The following is an 18,407-nucleotide window of genomic DNA, read 5'->3' as shown; positions in this document are numbered from 1 at the left end:
TTTTTGTTGTTATTGCTTTGTTGCTTTGTTTTGTTTTTATGATAGCCATCCTAATGAGCGTGAAGTAGTATCTCACTGGCATCCAGATATTCTTAAAAACTTTCTGTGTCAAGGACCTCAAAACAACACCAGCAAGCCATTGTGGATCATCTCTAGTTGTTAGAAGGTTATTATTCAGTACTTACCTCCCTCCAGCAGTGACGCTCACTCTTGGTTGCACATCGAATCACTTGGGCGCTTTGAAAAATTCCAGTATTCAGGCTGCAACCTGGGCCAATTAAATCAGCATTTCTGAGGGTGGAGGCCCAGCATAAGCATTTTTTTAAGGCTCCTCAGGTGATTTCAATATGCAGCTAAGATTGGGAACCGCGGTGTAAAGCCTACTCACGGGTACTGCTTAGTCACACAACCTGTGAGACATAAGGTGTGGCAGCCTTATCACTGAGCTTTCTCTGACAATCCTATTAAATAGTCAGGCTCCCATCTGCCACAGGCAGTAGTATTCTCCTTGCCCCCTTAGATTTTTCACCATAGAGTGTATTACCAGCTGACATCTTACATACTTTCTCGAGTATCTATTTATTGTCTGCTGTCCATTTTGCCTATTGCTGTATCCCTGAGGTATATGACAATACCTAACGCAGAATAGGTGCTCAAAAAATATTGTTGAATAAATGAATGTGTAAATCTACTCTTATTCTAAAGGACAGCCCTTCAGATGTTTTTTGCTTCTCATCCCTCAGCCTTTTCTTCTCTAGGTAAAATCTTCTCTATACTTTCAAACTGTCTTCAAAGACATTGAAGAATAAACCTCACCATTATGAACACAATATGTCTCTCTTTTACTCAATCAGCAAAGAATCAAGTACTTACTATTTATTACATATACCTATACTATACACTACACATGATGTGGACTAGACACTATGCCAGGCACTGGGAATTGTGATGAGAAAGACAACCAAAGTCAGCCTGTGGGAGTGGGGCACAGACTACAGTCAACAACAGAAGTCATTTCAGATAACTAGAAATGCTGTAAAGAAAATGAAAAATGTTTGTTGGCTGTGACACTTTAAATGGACGTTAAATGTAACCCAAGGCTTGAATGATAAGGAGAAACCACCACTGAAGTAGCATTCCAGGAAGAGGGCACATCAACTACAGAGCCCCGAGTGGGGAGCCAGTTTCAGAGGTGCTGTGAGTCAGAGCCTCTGAGAAGGACAAAATAAGGAACCACTGTCACCTCCCTTGTTAGATACTTTACCTCAGTTAATATGGCCCAAGGTCAGATTAGTTTTTGGTGGCCACATCACCCTGTTGAGGTCTTTTTCTGTATTGAATTACATCTTCTCTGTCCAATATTTGCACTGATAATAGCTGGAACTTAAGTGTGGAAGGGTGATTTAGAAGAACATACCTGGAATTTCTTTTCATTTGACCCCAGCCCTAAAAACTTCAATCAATCAATCTATCCATCTATCAAACACTTCTCAGCAGTAGAGGCATTTTCTTGTTCTCCAACCACTGTAACACTGGCTCCTAATTCCAGTTGGCTCTTTGTCTTCTGTGCCAGTCTGATAGATGTTTTGGACATGGCCAAAGTCAGGTCTTGGCAGGTTGCTACCATTTGGGGCCAGTGTCCATCTTGATTTTCAGCCAAAGGAGCTCAGTAAAGACAGACAATTCTTGATTCTTTGAGCCCTGTGTTCTCAGTGGTGGGCTTAAGGACAAGCAGCCTCTCGCAGACCAGCCATTAGTGTGCTCTGACCCCCCACTTCCCCTTTCTGGGTCCCAGTTTTCCCATATTGAAATGTAGGTTTTGGGTCCAGGAATTTTAAGGTCCTTTGAAACTTTATTGAAAAAAATATTTTATTACACCATAAGAAACAAAAGTTTTCCCTGTAGCTTCTGAATAACCTGCAGATATTATGCTCATTGATTATTAACTTCCAAGTTAATAATGCAAAATTCAGAGTTTACACTGAGAAGGCAACATTTTTAGAATCAAATCAGATGCTGAAATCAAGAAGAACACAAATTTGAATGGTGAAAAAATGACATATGTTGGGCACCAGAAGAAATGTGGTTCAGGGCAGTGAAAGGAGTCTCTGAGCTTATTGATTGTCTGCTATCTTTCTAATGGAGTTAGCAGAATCTGAGATCAGTTTGTCTAAGTGAACTGATGTAAGAACAACCTTCAAGCCATAATGTTCTCTCCCTGGGGCAGTCCACCTGTAATCTTCAGGTTCTGCATGGCTGGAATGGACTACTGAAAACAGGGTGCCCTTGTATTTGTGCAGATCCAGGTTCAAGTTACTGTCATTCATTCATCCAATGCCTTCTTTCCTTCATCTGATAAATGTGAATGACACACTGAATATATATCCAGTGAATAAAATAGCCCAGGTCCCTGCTTCATGGAGCATATAATCTAGTTGGGTATGGGCACAGAACAGGAATCAAGCAAGTATGCTTCTGAGTACAGGCCAAAGTAAGTGCAGTGAAGGAAAAATTGTTCTGATGGAAAATAGCTGTGCAATCCCAGGCTACTTAATTCACCTTAATGAGAGCCTCATCCAGTCATTACGTAGTAACCAGGATAATTGGTCAAGTGATGGGTACAGACCTTGGCATATTTTATGTGCACAATAGATGTGTGTTGCAACTGCTGACAGTGAAGTTACCTTCCTGAAGGTCATTGACAAAAAGATGAATTTTCTTTCCGATGTCTCCGTATTTCCTTTAATTCTTTATGTTTGTGTGCATGTCTTACAGTTCCAAGGAGGGTTTTGGGTCAGTGGAGAAAGTCGTGCTGCTTATGTTTCTCTCAGCGGTTATCCTGATGGCCATCCTGGGGAACCTGCTGGTGATGGTGGCTGTGTGCAGGGACAGGCAGCTCAGGTAAGCAGCTTGAGGGAATCTCTTGAGCAAATCTGGGCGGAGTTCTGGGCTCTCCCTGGAGAGCTGGGTCTGAATATTTCCACTATAATTTGTAATTATGAAGGAAAACATTCATGGAAATGGTCTTTGAAAAAAATGGAGGAGAGAAAAAGGGATTGCACATAATCCTACAACTTCAGTATATCCAGTGTAAGCACTTCAGTGTATTTCCATCCTTTTTCCTATGTTACATTTTTTTTAATAGTTGTGATCACTGTATATACAGTTGTTGAGAGCACGTCTAATCTAACCTCCTCATTTTCTCCATGGTTCAGGGAATGGGTGGCTGGCTAGGGATTCATCTAGGAATTAAACCTGTTTTCCCCATTTCATCGGTCTCAACCCTGGCTGCAATTATAATCACTTGACCCACTTTTTAAAAATCCTACTGTATGGTATTAGTATGTCGCATGTAATATTTTGTACATACTTGTGCTAAAGAAATTATTCATTGTTAAAGTTCAAATTTAACCAGACATTTTGTATTTCATCTTGCAATCTTTTGAGGGGTGGGCAAGGGAGGTTACCACCCAGGGTTCCTGAGCTAATTGATCTGGGCTGAGACCTGGGAGTTGATATTTATCACCAGGTGATTCCAGTGTGCAGCCTGAGTTGAGAGCCACCAGGCCATAAAGGGAGATAAAAGATGCAGTTCCTCTCTTAGTAAGACATGTAGTAATTCGATGATAATGCAAATAAAGTGTACAAACACATTTGTGACCAATGTCACAAATGTGAGTGACACAGCAGTCAGTCTAAGAGCATAAAATGGTGGAATTTGACTACTGTTTATGAGGGGAGCACCTTGAGAGGGCTCCCTGAGAATTCCCAACCAAAGACTAAAGGGTGGGTGGGACGTAACTAGACCAATGGTTGGAGGAGAGAAGCCCCAGGGACAGAGCTATATGCACAGGGTAACTCAGATCAGGTCAGGTGTCCAGAAAGGAGAGAAAGAGAGGGCTTATGGTGCAAGGTGGGTCTGGAGAAGTCAGAAGAGTCCGGACCAAATAGGTTCTTCTCAGCCATGTTACAGAAGGGGAAACTGAATCTCACAAAACACGTTAAACATATGACTTTTCTTTCCTTTCTCTCCCTCCCATCTTCTCTTCTTTCTTTGCTTCCCTTTTCCCCTGATTTCTCTCTTGCTCTTTCCTCCCTCCTTTCCTTCTTCTGTCCCTCCCCATACTTTCTCTCATACATTTTTTCATTCACAGGAAAATAAAAACCAATTATTTCATTGTATCTCTTGCTTTTGCGGATCTGCTGGTCTCCGTACTGGTAATGCCCTTCGGTGCCATTGAGCTGGTTCAAGACATCTGGATTTATGGCGAGATGTTTTGCCTGGTCCGAACATCTCTAGACGTGCTGCTCACGACGGCATCAATTTTTCACCTGTGCTGCATTTCTCTGGATAGGTAAGGACAGAGCAAGGGACACAGTGGACTCTGTGCTGGAGATAATGACTTGATATATACTATGCAGTGTCTTTCTTTCTTTCCTTATTCATTACAAGAAATGAATCCCAGAGAGGTAAATTTGATTATTCAATTATCCATTCACTCTCCAGCTTTGGCAGAGGGCCCCTTTGCAGTCAGGTACTGTCTAAGGTCCTGCAGGCACAGAGATTAGTAAGACCTGGAACCTGCAATAGGTACCAGCAATCAAGTTTACTGTAGGGCTCTAAATTTTGTACTGACGACATGAGTGAAATTCTGAGGGAGCCGACTGGCGACAATCAAGAAATCAATGCATCTGCCCAGTGGGCAGCAGGGACGGTTTGGAATGATAGTGCCCTATGTTTGAACATGACCTTTTCCTGGAAATATGTCTGTGTAATAATTTTATATACATGTTTAGCTATGTGCATGTGATTTTGGAAATTCCTTTTCCAGAAAGTTGAAGGTGATAAAATTTCTAATAATTGCTTGCTTTTTGGACCCAGGTCTAGCATTTCATTCCTGTTGCATGATTTTGTTCTTTCTCCTCATGTTTGACTTAGGGAGGCCTAATGATTTCCGTCTTTGTCTCATTTGTTGGAGATGTATGTTGATCTCTTGTATCAGCATTTTTCATTTTCTAGTTCCTGCTCATTTGTATTTCATAATAAAGGCAGAATGCAATTTAAAAATCAGAGGAATGCACAGACATATGCTGCCATCAGTGTAGTCATGTCTTAGGGGTTAGTTTACAAAAAAAAGGGTGGGGTGCAAATTACATATTATCAGAATTACCAGGGACAATCTCTTACTTTCTTTTGAGCAATCCAACAGACCCAAGTTTTTCTCCAGTCTTGGGATAGATCACTGTTTCTTTAATGCAGGACTAGGGAAAACTGTTGACTGTAATTAGAGATTGTGCTATATTCAAAATATTTACCTTTAAACACCAAAATTATAGTGTTTTCAGAGAATTATTCACACTGTGTTAAGGTCCTTAGGGACTGAAACCAGCTGAGGAGACAGCCAGTTCATCTCATCTCATGGGACGTACACTCGTTGATGGGAATGGCAGGTGTACTGACCTGTTCTATTTAAGTTGCTGTTTTTCTTTTGCTCTGCCAAGAACATATAGTTGAATGTGCTAAAGTTAAATGCATATATAATGATACTGCACTATATAGCGAGCAATAATAACTGGTAAAATCGAACTGTTGGCCATCAGCAGAAACCATCCATGTCATAGTTTGAAATTTGTGTTTATTAGCTTGTTTACAACAATCTGACTTCAGTACATGAAAGACTTTTTAAGACAGTCAGTATGCACTGTATGAAAGTGTACTTAGAAAATAAAACATAAGGAAATAGAAAATATATGGAAATCCTGCACAGTAACCTGCATATAATCATTGCTAAAATGAGTGGTGAGATTGAAGTATTATAAAAATGTGGTGAATACAAGGCTGGGGAGATAGGGCAGCTGGAGGTAACCTTGAGGTTTGGGTAAAAGTGAGAGGAAGAAAATGAGCCAGGTAGGGAGTAAAGAATGGGAGAAAGTATAAAATCATCTCTGGTGTGGTGAGTTTACTCTGGGCAGCCCTATGAGAAGGTCTGGTGGTTTCATAGTAAGGTTTGGCCTCAGAGTTCCAGATTTACACTAATGTTATTTTGAAATAATGAAATTTTCCATGAGTAGGCCTGAGTTGTCATGAAGCAGTATGAACTGGTCATTAAAAACCATCTGCTTTAGAGTTGAAGGGACTTGGGTTCAAATCCCAGCTCTGCGAATTTTTAGCTCTCAGAGTGATGATAAGTTACTAAACCTTTCTGAGTCTATCTCAGTTTTCTTGTCTCTAAAAATGGGGGTGGAAGCATGTATTTTATAGGATTGCAGTTAGGAGTAAGTTAGATAATCCATTTAAGACTAGTATCGGCCAGTTAGGCATAGCACTCAATGGTAGTGGATGTTATTTTTAGTTTATTGTAACTGTCTGTACACTTCATGATCTTTCTTACCAAATGTGGACCTTCTCAGTGAATAGCTGCTCCAGCAGCTGCATCATCCCAAAATTAGGTAGTTATTCTGAACGCCGTCTTTCCTTATCCTCTACATTTAAATAATAAGTCCTATTTATTTTCCTTCCTAAATAGATCCTAGTCTGTTTCTCTCCATCTCTATCATCATTGTCCAAACTGATATCATCTTTTGCATAAATCAGTGCAACAGCCTCCTAATGCTCTCTCCAAATCTTTTATCCCCCTTCAATCCACTTGCCTCTCACAAGATCAAATAGCCATCTTTTAAAAATGCAGCTTTGATCCTGTTGCTTCTTTGCTTAAAACCCTTCAATGGATATTCATTTCACTGAGGATCAAGACCAAACTCCTTGACCTTTGGGGTTTTTCACTGACTGTTTTCTATCTATGTCCCCAGCCTCACTTGGTGCCCTTCACCAGCTTCATCTCTAAGCTCCAGCTGCCTTGGCCTTCTTTCTCATTTTCCAGTGCTCTGTGTTCAGCCACCTCAGGACCTTGGCTCCTCTCTCTGCCTTGAAGCTCCTTTACCCGCTCTGCTCCTGTGTGTCTTTCAGATTTCAGCTCAGTCCTCTTATTCCTTGCAGGAGCCCTCTCCAACCCCATCAAATCCATTCTTCTCCTTTGTAGAACTCGGTACAATTGTGATTAAAATCAGTTCTGTAATTTCTTCTCAAATGTCTCCTTTTACCCCAATAGGAGGAAGCTTAAGGCCATGAACAAGGGCAAAGTCCCTACCCTCATGGAACTTGCATTTTTTTTTTTTTTTGTCTTTTTGTGAGCGGTAAGGGGATCGCAACCCTTGGCTTGGTGTCGCCCACACCGCGCCCAGCCAATGAGCGCACCGGCCATTCCTATATAGGATCCGAACCCGGGGCAGGACCGCCGCTGTGCTCCCAAGCACTGCGCTCCCAAGCACTGCGCTCTCCCGAGTGCACCACGGGCCGGCCCAGGAACTTGCATTTTTAATGGGGATATTGGCAATTAATCAGAAAATTACATATATATATATATATTTATTTAGGAATTTGGTAAACACTATCGAACAAATGGAGCGGTCAGCACATTCTCTTTGTGAGCAGAGCTGCTAATAATTCCATTTATTTCTCTGATAGTGGACATCGAAAACTTCTGTACCATAAGTAAGATGTCAGATGGTTTGGTTTGGTTTGGGGGGGCCTGGGAATCCTGCCAGTTGTCTCCAGTTTTCCCTGAACCAAGAGTGATACTCTCATTGGGCTGAAGGGTCCATCCTGAACATTGCAAAGCAAAATTTTAGCTGGGAAGAGTATAGTTTTATTTATCATCTAGCTTCTGTTTTTGCTATGTGCTTCCAAGCCTGACAGTTGGGCTTGGCCAGCTGGGCGAAAGCATAGAGTGAGTGCCTCAGTGAGGTGCGATGTCATCATTAGCCATGTGATTCCTGGAGAGATGCCACGCCCGCCTCCCTAGAGCTGCCATGGGTCTTCTGGGATGACTGATACAGTGCTGTTCAAGTGAGAATGCTCACTTTGATACCTAATTCCCCCCAGATGGCATACTCCTGGATCAAAGCAAAATGCAGGACTCCTTTAATATTACAAAATGCATTTCCCCAACTACCCTTCTAAATTTACTGTGCTTCCTGGTGCTTTGAGAATTGAATCTTGTTAATGAAAGTTTATTGCCTCATTAAAAATAATTTCCAAAGCAAAGTTAAAATAAGTGCATTATAGGTATGGGTCATGGGAGGTCACAAATTACATTAAATTTTTTATAGTACGGTGGATTTTTTTTAATCTAAAGTTGTGTGATGAATGAAAACTAACCAAGTATCTATAATAGAGTACTGGTTATTAAAGTGGAATATAATTCATTCATTAAAAAATCATGAGGAATAGTTGTGTGGGTTGTCCTAGAAAGATAACACTGGCGTATTACGTGAAAAAAAGCAATTTTCAGACTTTAGTATTTAGCATAAGTAAACTTTCGTAAAACACATATAGAGATGTATATATCTGGGTGGACATGAGCGGAGTTGGGGAGAGGAGAGAGAGAGAGAGAGACTGAGAAAAAAGAACGCAAATTTTCACCCAACCATGAACGATTGGTTATAATGGGAGGTGGTAGGACATGGTGCTGGCTCGACTTGGTGGTCAGTCACGTGGGGTTGGGAGACTTCACTTTTACTAATTTTGCAATATATGTTTTAAATTTCAATTTTCCCTTTGGTGAAAGTCAACAGTCTTAAATGCAAGTGCATCCATATTATGTTTTTAGCCTAAAGTGCTCCTGGGATGGCAAATTCCTCACTTCGCTGAGAACGTTCTGACTTCAGTGCTGAAAGTTCCCTCTGAGGTTGAAATCTTTCTGACCAGTGTGTTTTCTCTGCTTTCTTGCAAAATACTCCCGATTCTCCTTCTAAAGGAGCCCTCACCGTCTCCTGTTAGCAGGTTCTTCCTCACATTGTTCTTCGTTGACCTCACCCTGGTTCATGACTTTGTGTTTGACCTATTCCGACAATCTCTTTTCTGATCATCATAGCTTACAGCAATAATACCTGAGCATTGTAGAAAATGCCATCCATTCAAAAGTAGAACATAAATAAATCTCTGATTTTCTCTCTCCACCTTCACAGCTACATGCCATGAGGTAACCACTGTAAATAATAACCCTTGTAAATTCCAGTCATTTCATGTGCAATAAGCAGACTTATGTGAATATATGAGTTTATGATTTAAATAAGCCTTCAAAGAGGACTTTCCCTGTACATATGCCAATGAGTTGCCTGAATGTAATGTGCTGACCAACTTGCTCACTGGATGATCTATTAGTAAGGTCTCTTTCAGCAGCAGGTGATAGAAAATAAATTGATTTGTTCGATTAACTGAAAAGTCTGGCTTCAGACGTGGCACTCTAAAAGGATTTGAACAGTGTCATCTAGTCTAACTCTCTGTCTAACCCTATCTGCCTGCCCCCTTTGGCTCCCTCTTTCTTTCTCTGTCTGATCCTGTCTTTATATCTGTCCTTTGTCCTTATGCTGTCCCTCAGCTCTGATTTCTTGTTGGATTCATTCTGAGGAAAGAAAAATAGCCACAGGCAACATGAGTCTTAAACCATCCTTAACACATGAGTCCATCAGAAGAGAAACCTAAATGCTGATTGTAGTAGAAGAGCATAGGCTGGCTTTGCTTGAGTCAAACACTGTCCCCTTGACCAGTAGCCATGGTGCAGGGGTGACCCATCACAGTTACTGGTCAGAGGTGAGGCATGTGACCACCAGCTTTACCAGAAGCATATGGTGTGAAAGAGAGGCAGGTCCCACTGGAAAGACAGGTTTTGAGCATACAGGAAGAGTAGATTATCAACTTCTCTTAGGCCGGCCAAAGGGCTTCAAGGTATCCTTATGGAGCCTCTTCGACAAGACAGAGTTATACCATCACCAAGTCCTCTCTATATTAGGCCAAATATCACATTTCAGACTTTTAATCATTCTGACCCCCTTTCTCTGAACATGCTGTAGTTTGTCCTATATTTGGCATCAAATGAAATTCCCTTTAAAAAATCTATTTTGCTTCATTGGGTATACCATTCTCTATAGCATTGCAAGATTTTCTCTTTGATATGTCCAACTGAATGGTCACCCTTCCTCTGTGCAGCCCAGAAACGTGATGTGTTTTACCTGCAAAATCCCCCAACAGTTTCTCAGTCACAGATTTTCTTTTAAACAGGTTTACTTATAAAACATACAATTCTGACTCCAAGGTTGCATACTTCATCCTGTGCTGGAGATAAGTGTGTCTGCATTTCTTAATGATCTCTCTGGAGTATAACTCAATTTTGTAATATATAAATGGAAAGTGTCTGTCATTGTGAACTTGTGTCACACAATTACATTTGTTTTCCCAATGGGATTGAAATTCATTTCTGCAGGAAAGCGTATTAAAGTTCCCCTTCTTACATACTCTATAAGGGTAGGTTCATACTTTGTGCATAATAGTAACATTTGTGGGGTTGAATTTCGTGCCAGAGGATATGAACTGTTATTTTTATATTCATTTCATCAAATATTTATGGAGTGCTCTCTAATTGCTAGGAGCTGTCCTGGGCACTGGAAATACAATGGTGAACAATCAGAAAAGGCTCTGAATCACAGAGCTTTTAGTCTAGTGGGGAATACAGAGAGTGAACAGTAATTACAGAAAAACTGGTGACCACTGAAATAGAATAAGGAGAAGTCAAAAAAGCTGTTTGAGCCTGCTGTCTCCGAAGCAGGGAAGTCTCCTGAGGAGGTGATGCTGGAGCTGGGATGATGAAGGTGCCAGTAGGGGAGATGGTTAGGGGTAAGGCTTGGGGAGTGATGGTTCCGGAAAACACGTGTGAAAAGCCACAAAGGATTTTCGGTGACACCTTATTAACTAAAGGCTAAATTCTTAACTTGGCTTTCTGTGCTTTTCCCAACATGTGCTCAGTCTTTTGTTCCTACCTCAACTCCCGCCATGAGTGATCTGTTACCATTCCCTGAGTACAGTGTGTTTCCTCCTAACTCCCATGTTGCTCCCTGTGTCTTGAGTTCCTCTTCTTTTCCTGATGAACACCCACTTTTCTTCAACTCTCAGATTAGAGATGTCACCTTCCTCAGTGACTGGCTGTGCTCATTTCCGAAAAGTTGTTGTTTCTTCCTCTGAGCTCCTGTAGAGCATTGAATATAAGCACAGCAATTATCACTCATCTTAACAACTGGTTTATTTTTCTCTCACCCTAGAATATAAATTTCTTGAGAATAGTCCTTTATCTCATCTGTTCTCATGTCTTAATTACAGGCACATAGTAGCTACTCTGAGCATGTTTGGCTGAGCATAGAGTTCTCTGAGATATGACTTGTGGTTGTTTGATATGACTTTGGTGTAAGTTTCTCTATCTTCTTAGAGCTCTCAATACAGAAAGTGGTTAAGAATGAGGCCTGGGTGCAGGACTGCCTGGATTCAATCTCAGCTTGACCAGTTATCAATTGTGTGATTTGGGGGAGTTTACTTAAATTTTCTGGGTTTCATCTTATCTCTAAAATTTTGTTAATAATAGTATCTTCCCTTTGAAGTTTAGGTGAAATAAATAACTGAGTATATGCAAAGTACATAAATCAGGGCATGGCACCTAGTAGGCATTCAATTAATGCTAACCACAAATATTATTCCTTTATTATTTTTCTTTACAAATATGAGTTTCTAGTGGCTTTTGTGGGTACCTTCCCAGAGACTGCTAGTAATCTTTTTCTTCTTGACTCATAGCTGAGTGTCCTAGAAGGTTAGACCCTCAGCCTTCCAGCCCTGGGTAATCCCCCTCTTTCCTTTGGATACCTCACTTGTCCCATGTCTTCACCCGCACCTCTGCTCTTGTCTCTCCTTCAGTCTTGTCCCACACTGAGCTCTCTACCTGCGTGCTCAACGTCTTGCCTTGAGTATCTTTCTGTTTTCCCAAATCCAATGTGCTCAAAGTGGAAATTTCCACTGTAAATTATCCTCTTTCACTTTGTACGTCGAAGGTGCACCTATTAGCCATCCTTTAATCTTTTAAATGCAATTACTTGAGGTCATCTTTTAGTTATCTACCATGATCTGCCAGATGCCAAATCACAGCTATATTTTTATAAATATCTTTCAAGTACATCTTCTTTCTCTTTATTTCTTTTTCCCATTCCATTTCTGGACTAGTGCAGTATCTTCTTAGTTACTATTCCTATATATTATCTTATCTGCCAGGTTGTCTTTACATACTTCATTTTTTCTGTGTCTTCAGCTCAAAAAGCTTTGAGGGCACTGTGTATTCTTTTTTCTCTTCCCAGATAGGGTTGCTTTTATCTGGCCATGCCCCCTTACCAGCATTACCAGGGCGTGGCCTTTGGCAGATGTGAGTTTAAGACCCAGTTCTACCACATCCTGGTTGTGCAATCGGGGGCAAGTGGATTAAACTCTCTGAGCCCCATTTTCCTCATATTTGAAATGAGGGTGATAAAAGCTGCTTTGTAGAGTTGCTATAGGAATTAGATTTAACAGAATACACTTCTTGCCACATAGTGTGCCCTCAATAAATGGGTGTTGTGTGTAGCAGGAATAGTGGTAGCTGTAGTAGTAGAGGAGAACATGGACAATTACAACACAATCAGAGAAGTGCTATGTACTGTACAAAAATCCAGAGCAGAGATGGGGAACCAATCATAGCTTTTTGGAAAGACATTCCAGGGAGTGTGACCCTTGGGCTGAGTCTGGAAGAATCTGTGGGACAATCAGTCCATGTCTGTAGGCAGAGTGATCAGTTCATACCTACTGTAAAGTATACCTTGGTAACCTCTGTGTGTGTCCAGTAAACCCCTGCCAAGATATTTTCAGATGGCATTTTTGTCAGATTGTCTTTTTTTCCTTTAGTCTATAATAATTCCTAGACAGCTGATACTCCTTGCAAGTTTTCTTTTCATGAAGACACAGAAGAATATTTAGCAAGGAGAAACATAGTACACATTAAATCTGCAGATTGCACACGGGATTATGATTTCTATAAAGGCCCTATCTGATGTCTTCCAGATCTCTGACATAAAGGAGGATGTCTCTGTCCCCCAACCCTTGCAAATTTTTCCTTCCTGGAACCCAAGGTTCTGCCTATGCTCTTGGCTGCATTTTCAGCCCTACTTCTGTCCATGGTTCTTGGGTCATCCCTGCTGGGTCTTCCTCACTGATCCTCCAGGTGACTGCCACCTTACCAAGCCTGGGGACCACAGGGAAGAGGCCTTTAGTTCTTTCTTAAAGCTACTGCTGCTTTTCTCTCTTCTCCACCTCCTCAGAGGGGAACCAGAGGAATTAAAATATAACAAAACCAATTACTAAGAGCAGAAAGACACATCTCTTCATCTAGACCTGTGCCACAAAAATTTGTTGGGCCACCTCTTGGAGAGAGGACTGGTACTGACCCAATGAGCTCCCCAATTACCACAGACTATATATGACCCATTTACCCTGTTGTAGTTATCCATTGCCATGTAACATCTATCCCCAAATTCAGCAGCTTAAACAACTATGTGTGAATATTATATGTTACATGTGATCAACTCTACTGCACATAGCCAGTATGCGTTTCAATTCTTTCATTCACCTTTAGAGACCAACACATTCACCTTTCTGTTTCTTAAAATCAACTACTGGAAGAAATGTTGAACCAAGTGACTTCTAGATTATTTGCCAAATAATTTAGAGCCTGTGGTTCCAAAATGTATTTGAATCTGTTTATAATAATATGTATGAAACAGATATCTAGCTAGCTTTCTGTGCCAGCAATTACCTATGTCTTAAACATGTTATTTCATCAATTCTCACAGTGAATCAAGAAGGTAGACACAATTATAACCACTTTACAGATGGGGAAACTGGACCTTGGAGAGGTTAAGTAACTGACTCTAAGACCACAGAGCTGATAAGTGGTTAAGGCAGGGAGAGTTGGTACCCAACTGTGAAGACAAAAAATTGACTGCTAGGATCTTCACCAATTATGAAAGTCTAGGATTCCAAGTTATTCTTCTTACTTCTTCTGTCTTTTCTGTGGTTGGGAGGGCAGGAAGTAAGGAGGTAGAAGTTTTCTTAATTGCAGGAGGGGAAGGGATTAGCATGGAGCTTAAAATACACGCTGTCTTCTAAGAGTTGTCAAAGTAAATTGTGTCCCCAGAGACATTTAAAAGCAATTTGATCACACATTTGCACATGGCTACAGTTGGAGGAGCTGGTAGCTGGTCTACCAAAGGGGATTTTAATGGAGTTTTACGAGCAATTTTTTTGAAATGTTTTGCATAGAAATTACTTTGTAAATACGCTTGCTATATTTTAGTTAATCCTGGCCATCTGGAATCTTACTTGTCATTTGAACACTCATTTAACCACTTTGTAAAAGTCTTCTAGTTAAAGAAGAATGGGAAATATATAATGGAAGGCTAGAGAACAGACCTTACAGATTAATCTATTCCTGAAATGAGGCAGAATTGCTTTGCCTGCTGACCACTGTCCATGTAGCCTGTGAATCAGCAACCTCTTCTCCTGAACTTGTAATTGAGCTCCTTTAGTAGAGCATGCAGCAACGTTGATTGTAGTGGACATTTTCCAGTTCAGAATACTTTTGGCGACTCTTCTTAGCCTTACATTCAAAACTTCTAGACAGTGGTTCTCAAAGTGTCATCCTCAATCCACCAGCAATTTCCTGGGAACATATCAGAAAATGCAAATTCTTGGGCCCCAGTTCAGACCTGCCAGCAATGTGTGTTTCAACAAACCCTCCAGGTGACTATGATGCACAGTAAGTTTTGAAACCGCTGCTCTGAGACATTCCCCAGCCTACCTTTTTAGGCTCATTTCCTTCTACTTTCTTACAAATACCCTACCGTCCAGCTAACTTGTAATCTTTTATGTTGACAGGTCTATGTGAATATATCTTTATGGATATGTATTTCATATATGTAATTTCTCTCTTTGGGCCTTTGTGTGTGCTGTGTACTGCACCCCACCATCCTTACCCAGTCTCTAAAATCTGACTTAAAAGACACTTATTGGAGAAAATCTTTCCCCATCACTCTACTAGATATGACTTTTCACATCTCCAAAACTTAGTAACACATTTTATTAGAATGTATTTTATTTGGTAATTACTGAGGGTTTGCTATTCAGCTCAGTTTGTGACTATCCATGATGTATCTAGGATTGTACCAGACATTGCGGATACAGTGGTGAACAAGGTGACATCTCTGCCCTCATGAAGCTTATTAGGGGTAGACTTTTCAAACCTCCTGCCCTAGTCATAAGCTCTTTGAAGGGTCACAGTTGTCTTGTTCTTCTGGGTGTCCCCAGGCTGTTAAGATGGGCAGAGTGGAAGGTGATGTGATAGTCTTCTCTGGTCTGTATAGGATGTCCCAGAGTTTCATGCTCTCCTTGTGGCATCCCACTCTTAAGAGGTGATGACACACTCTAGCACCTATAGAGAACATGAAACCTCTGCTATTTGGTGAAAATCATCTCACCTAAACCAGGTCTTCTCAATCTCAACACTATTGACATTGTAGACCAGATAATTCTTTGTTGTAGGGCTGCCCTATGCATTGAAGGATGTTTAGCAGCATCCCTGACCTCTGCCCCCTGGATGCCAGTAGCACTTACTTCCTAGTTGTGACAAAAAAAAAAAAAAGTCTCCAAACTTTGCCAAACGCCTCCTGGTGAGCAAAATCACCCCTGGTTGAGAGCAACCAGGAATATTTTTATTTGCAGAAAGTAAGACTTGATAGTAATGGAAAACGTCTCTTGAGATGTCTGTAGGACCACCGGGCAGAAATAAAATTAGAAATAGAAATTTTCAATTAAGCCAGAGAGTAAAACTGGAAGTTACAAGAAATTGATTGTAGAGGAAACTTTCTTAACTTCAGGATACCCTTAAGTTTAGAATGTACCGTGATAGGATTTGGTGAATTCTTGGTCCCTAGCAAATCAAGTAGTCTTGGAGATGCACTGCATTCTAGTGGGATTTGGGGGGTTTCATGATTCTAAGCATCCTTCAAGTTCTGATATTTAGTATTTTTATGTTTTCATTGTTTCTAACGTGATTTTTAAAGAATTAAAATAAATCCCTGGGGGTTTGGGAGAGGAAGCAGAGTGAAGTGACAGTGATGAGGTTAATGTCTCGGCAATGGAGTCAGGCTTCCTGGGCTAGATGACAGCTCAGCTCTCACTGCCTGTGGGACCTTAAGAAAAGTCTCGACCCTCCTGGATTCCATTTTCTCATCTGCAAAATGGATGCTTTTATTGTTCCTGTCTCAAAAGTAGTTGTGAGGATTAAAAGAAATAATACAGGTAGAGCCCTTGATAAGTAAATACGTAGTAGCTATCATTATTAACTCAGCCAGTGCGCTTTGCCTGGCCTCCAAAGAATTTGCAAATTTAACTAGCTACTTCTGTCTGGTGGTGTTGTACATGTATTGCAGGGGCAGTTCATGACTGGACAAATTTTTTGTTGTTGTTATTAACAGGGGCAATATAATTTAAATATAACAATTAAAAAGCAACCTTGGTAGGTAAAAATCGAGTTATCATATTTCCACCTACTGCTTGACCTATAGGTAAATATTAGAATTTTAACGTAATTTTATTAGTCAGTTAACACTAGAAATCAATTTTTATTAATCATTTTATTCAGTGATGCTTATTTTCACCTACTTAATTTAGATTCTTGAGTGCAACCTTCAGAGGATGTTTACTTTTCTAGATTCTTTGTTTGAAAGCAAAGATTAGAAAGATATGAGGAAAAATACTGGAAGAATATGAAGTTACTTATTTAAGGCTGCTGCCACGAGGGTACCAAGACCTTGGTAAGAATCTTGAGCACATAAAACTAAGCGGATGCTGTATAAGAACTCTGAATAAGAACCTTGTATCCTCTATTCCATGCCACTTAAAACTCAAATCGTGTTTACTGTAAGACTCAGCACCTGATTGAAGAATATGTAGAGGACAAAATTTAAGGGAAACATACACCTAGGTACAATAAGGTATTTTTCTTATTCAATTCTTACCTATCACTCACAATTTCACCAATCTAATTTCAATTTAAATAAAATAAATTAGTTTTTCTCCTTTGCTTATTGTTTATTTCTAAAGAAGGAGATACAAGATTTTGCCCAGTCTTGCCCAGCCACCCTAGAACATGTAAGATTAACTTTCTACAACTGTCTGCACAAGAGACCATCACTGGGTCCTACCTGAGCCTCCTACAGAATGAGCTGTCCAAGCAACATTTCAGGCACTCATTGTCCGAGGAATTGACTGTATATTGAATATATGTAAGGGATTGGTAAAATATGTACTACATCCATGATATACTCCTGAAAGCCGAATTTCAAAAAGAAACCTGTTACCACTATTTGTTTCTCTATAGCAGCAGCTCCTATTAACCTAGGGTAATACAAATTAAAGCATAGAACAGTTGGACAGCAATATATGGGGAGATCTTACTGTCCACAGGATATTCATCATGCCATGGGAATCTGGCAATAACCATGGTTAAGATAGACTTAGAAATAAAGACTTTCATTGAAATGTTATGAGCATAATTATAACCTTATATTCTAAGGGTTTCCTTCTGTAAATTCTATGCAAGATATTTGATGTGGCCTTGTCTTTTTGAACTTTTGGATTTCTGTGACATTTGAGATCCAACCAAAATTTCTGAAATTTGCTCTTTACTCAACATCTTTGTTCTAAGCCTCAAAAATTGTAATGATTATACAACAAAGATAGGGCAGCATCTATTTTTTATTTCTCTGTTACTTTCTTTGGGGTTGTAGAGAAGGGGTGCTATAACTTGAGCTGTGGTCTGGAAATATATTGAATTAAAAAAAGATATTCTTACTTAGAACAAGATGTATCTATAAAGGGTATATTTGGCATTCAGAACTATTTTTACTGCTCTGTGTAAGGCAGAATACTTTGGTTGTAGAAAAAAGAAACACCCTTTAGCCAACTGTATTAGTTTGCTAGAGCTGTCATAACAAGTGCCACAAACTGCATGGCTGAGAACAACAGAAGTTCATTTTCTCATAGTTTTAGAGGCTAGAAGTCTGCAATTAAGGTGTCAGCAGAGTCACATTCCCTCTGAAACCTGCAGGGGAAAGATTTTTCTTGCCTCTTGCTTCTGGTGATTTGCTGGCCGTCTTTGGTGTTCTTTGTCTTGTGGATGTACCCCCCCGGTCCTCCAGCTTTACATGGCCATCTTTCCCTTGTACATCTGTTTGTGTCCAAATTTCCCTTTTTACGAGGACATCAGTCATATCAGGTCTCACCCTAATGGCCTCACTTTAATTTGATTACTTCTGTAAAGACCCTATTTCCAAATAAAGTCACATTCTGAGGTACTGTGGGTTAGAACTTCAACGTATCTTTTGTGGGAAGGAGGACACAATTTAATCCATAAGGGCAACTTAAGCAACAAGGAAATTTATTG

At 40.3% G+C, this 18,407-nt stretch overlaps 1 protein-coding gene across 1 annotated transcript in view; it reads left to right on the top strand.

Annotated features, from left to right (window-relative positions):
- The first annotated feature begins 2,441 nt into the window (after positions 1-2,441).
- Positions 2,442-18,407, top strand: part of HTR4 (5-hydroxytryptamine receptor 4) — a 97,141-nt gene continuing 81,175 nt past the window's right edge. Inside the window, exons 1-3 of the mRNA XM_063087669.1 lie at positions 2,442-2,491; positions 2,776-2,901; positions 4,155-4,355. Coding sequence (XP_062943739.1) covers positions 2,442-2,491; positions 2,776-2,901; positions 4,155-4,355 — 377 coding nt within the window. The remainder of the gene's footprint in view (positions 2,492-2,775; positions 2,902-4,154; positions 4,356-18,407) is intronic.

The sequence above is a fragment of the Cynocephalus volans genome, chromosome 2, assembly GCF_027409185.1.
Source record: "Cynocephalus volans isolate mCynVol1 chromosome 2, mCynVol1.pri, whole genome shotgun sequence".
Classification (NCBI taxonomy): Eukaryota; Metazoa; Chordata; class Mammalia; order Dermoptera; family Cynocephalidae; genus Cynocephalus; species Cynocephalus volans.
The sequence above is the reverse complement of the archived record's forward strand: the minus strand, read 5'-3'. Positions and strand labels throughout refer to the sequence as shown.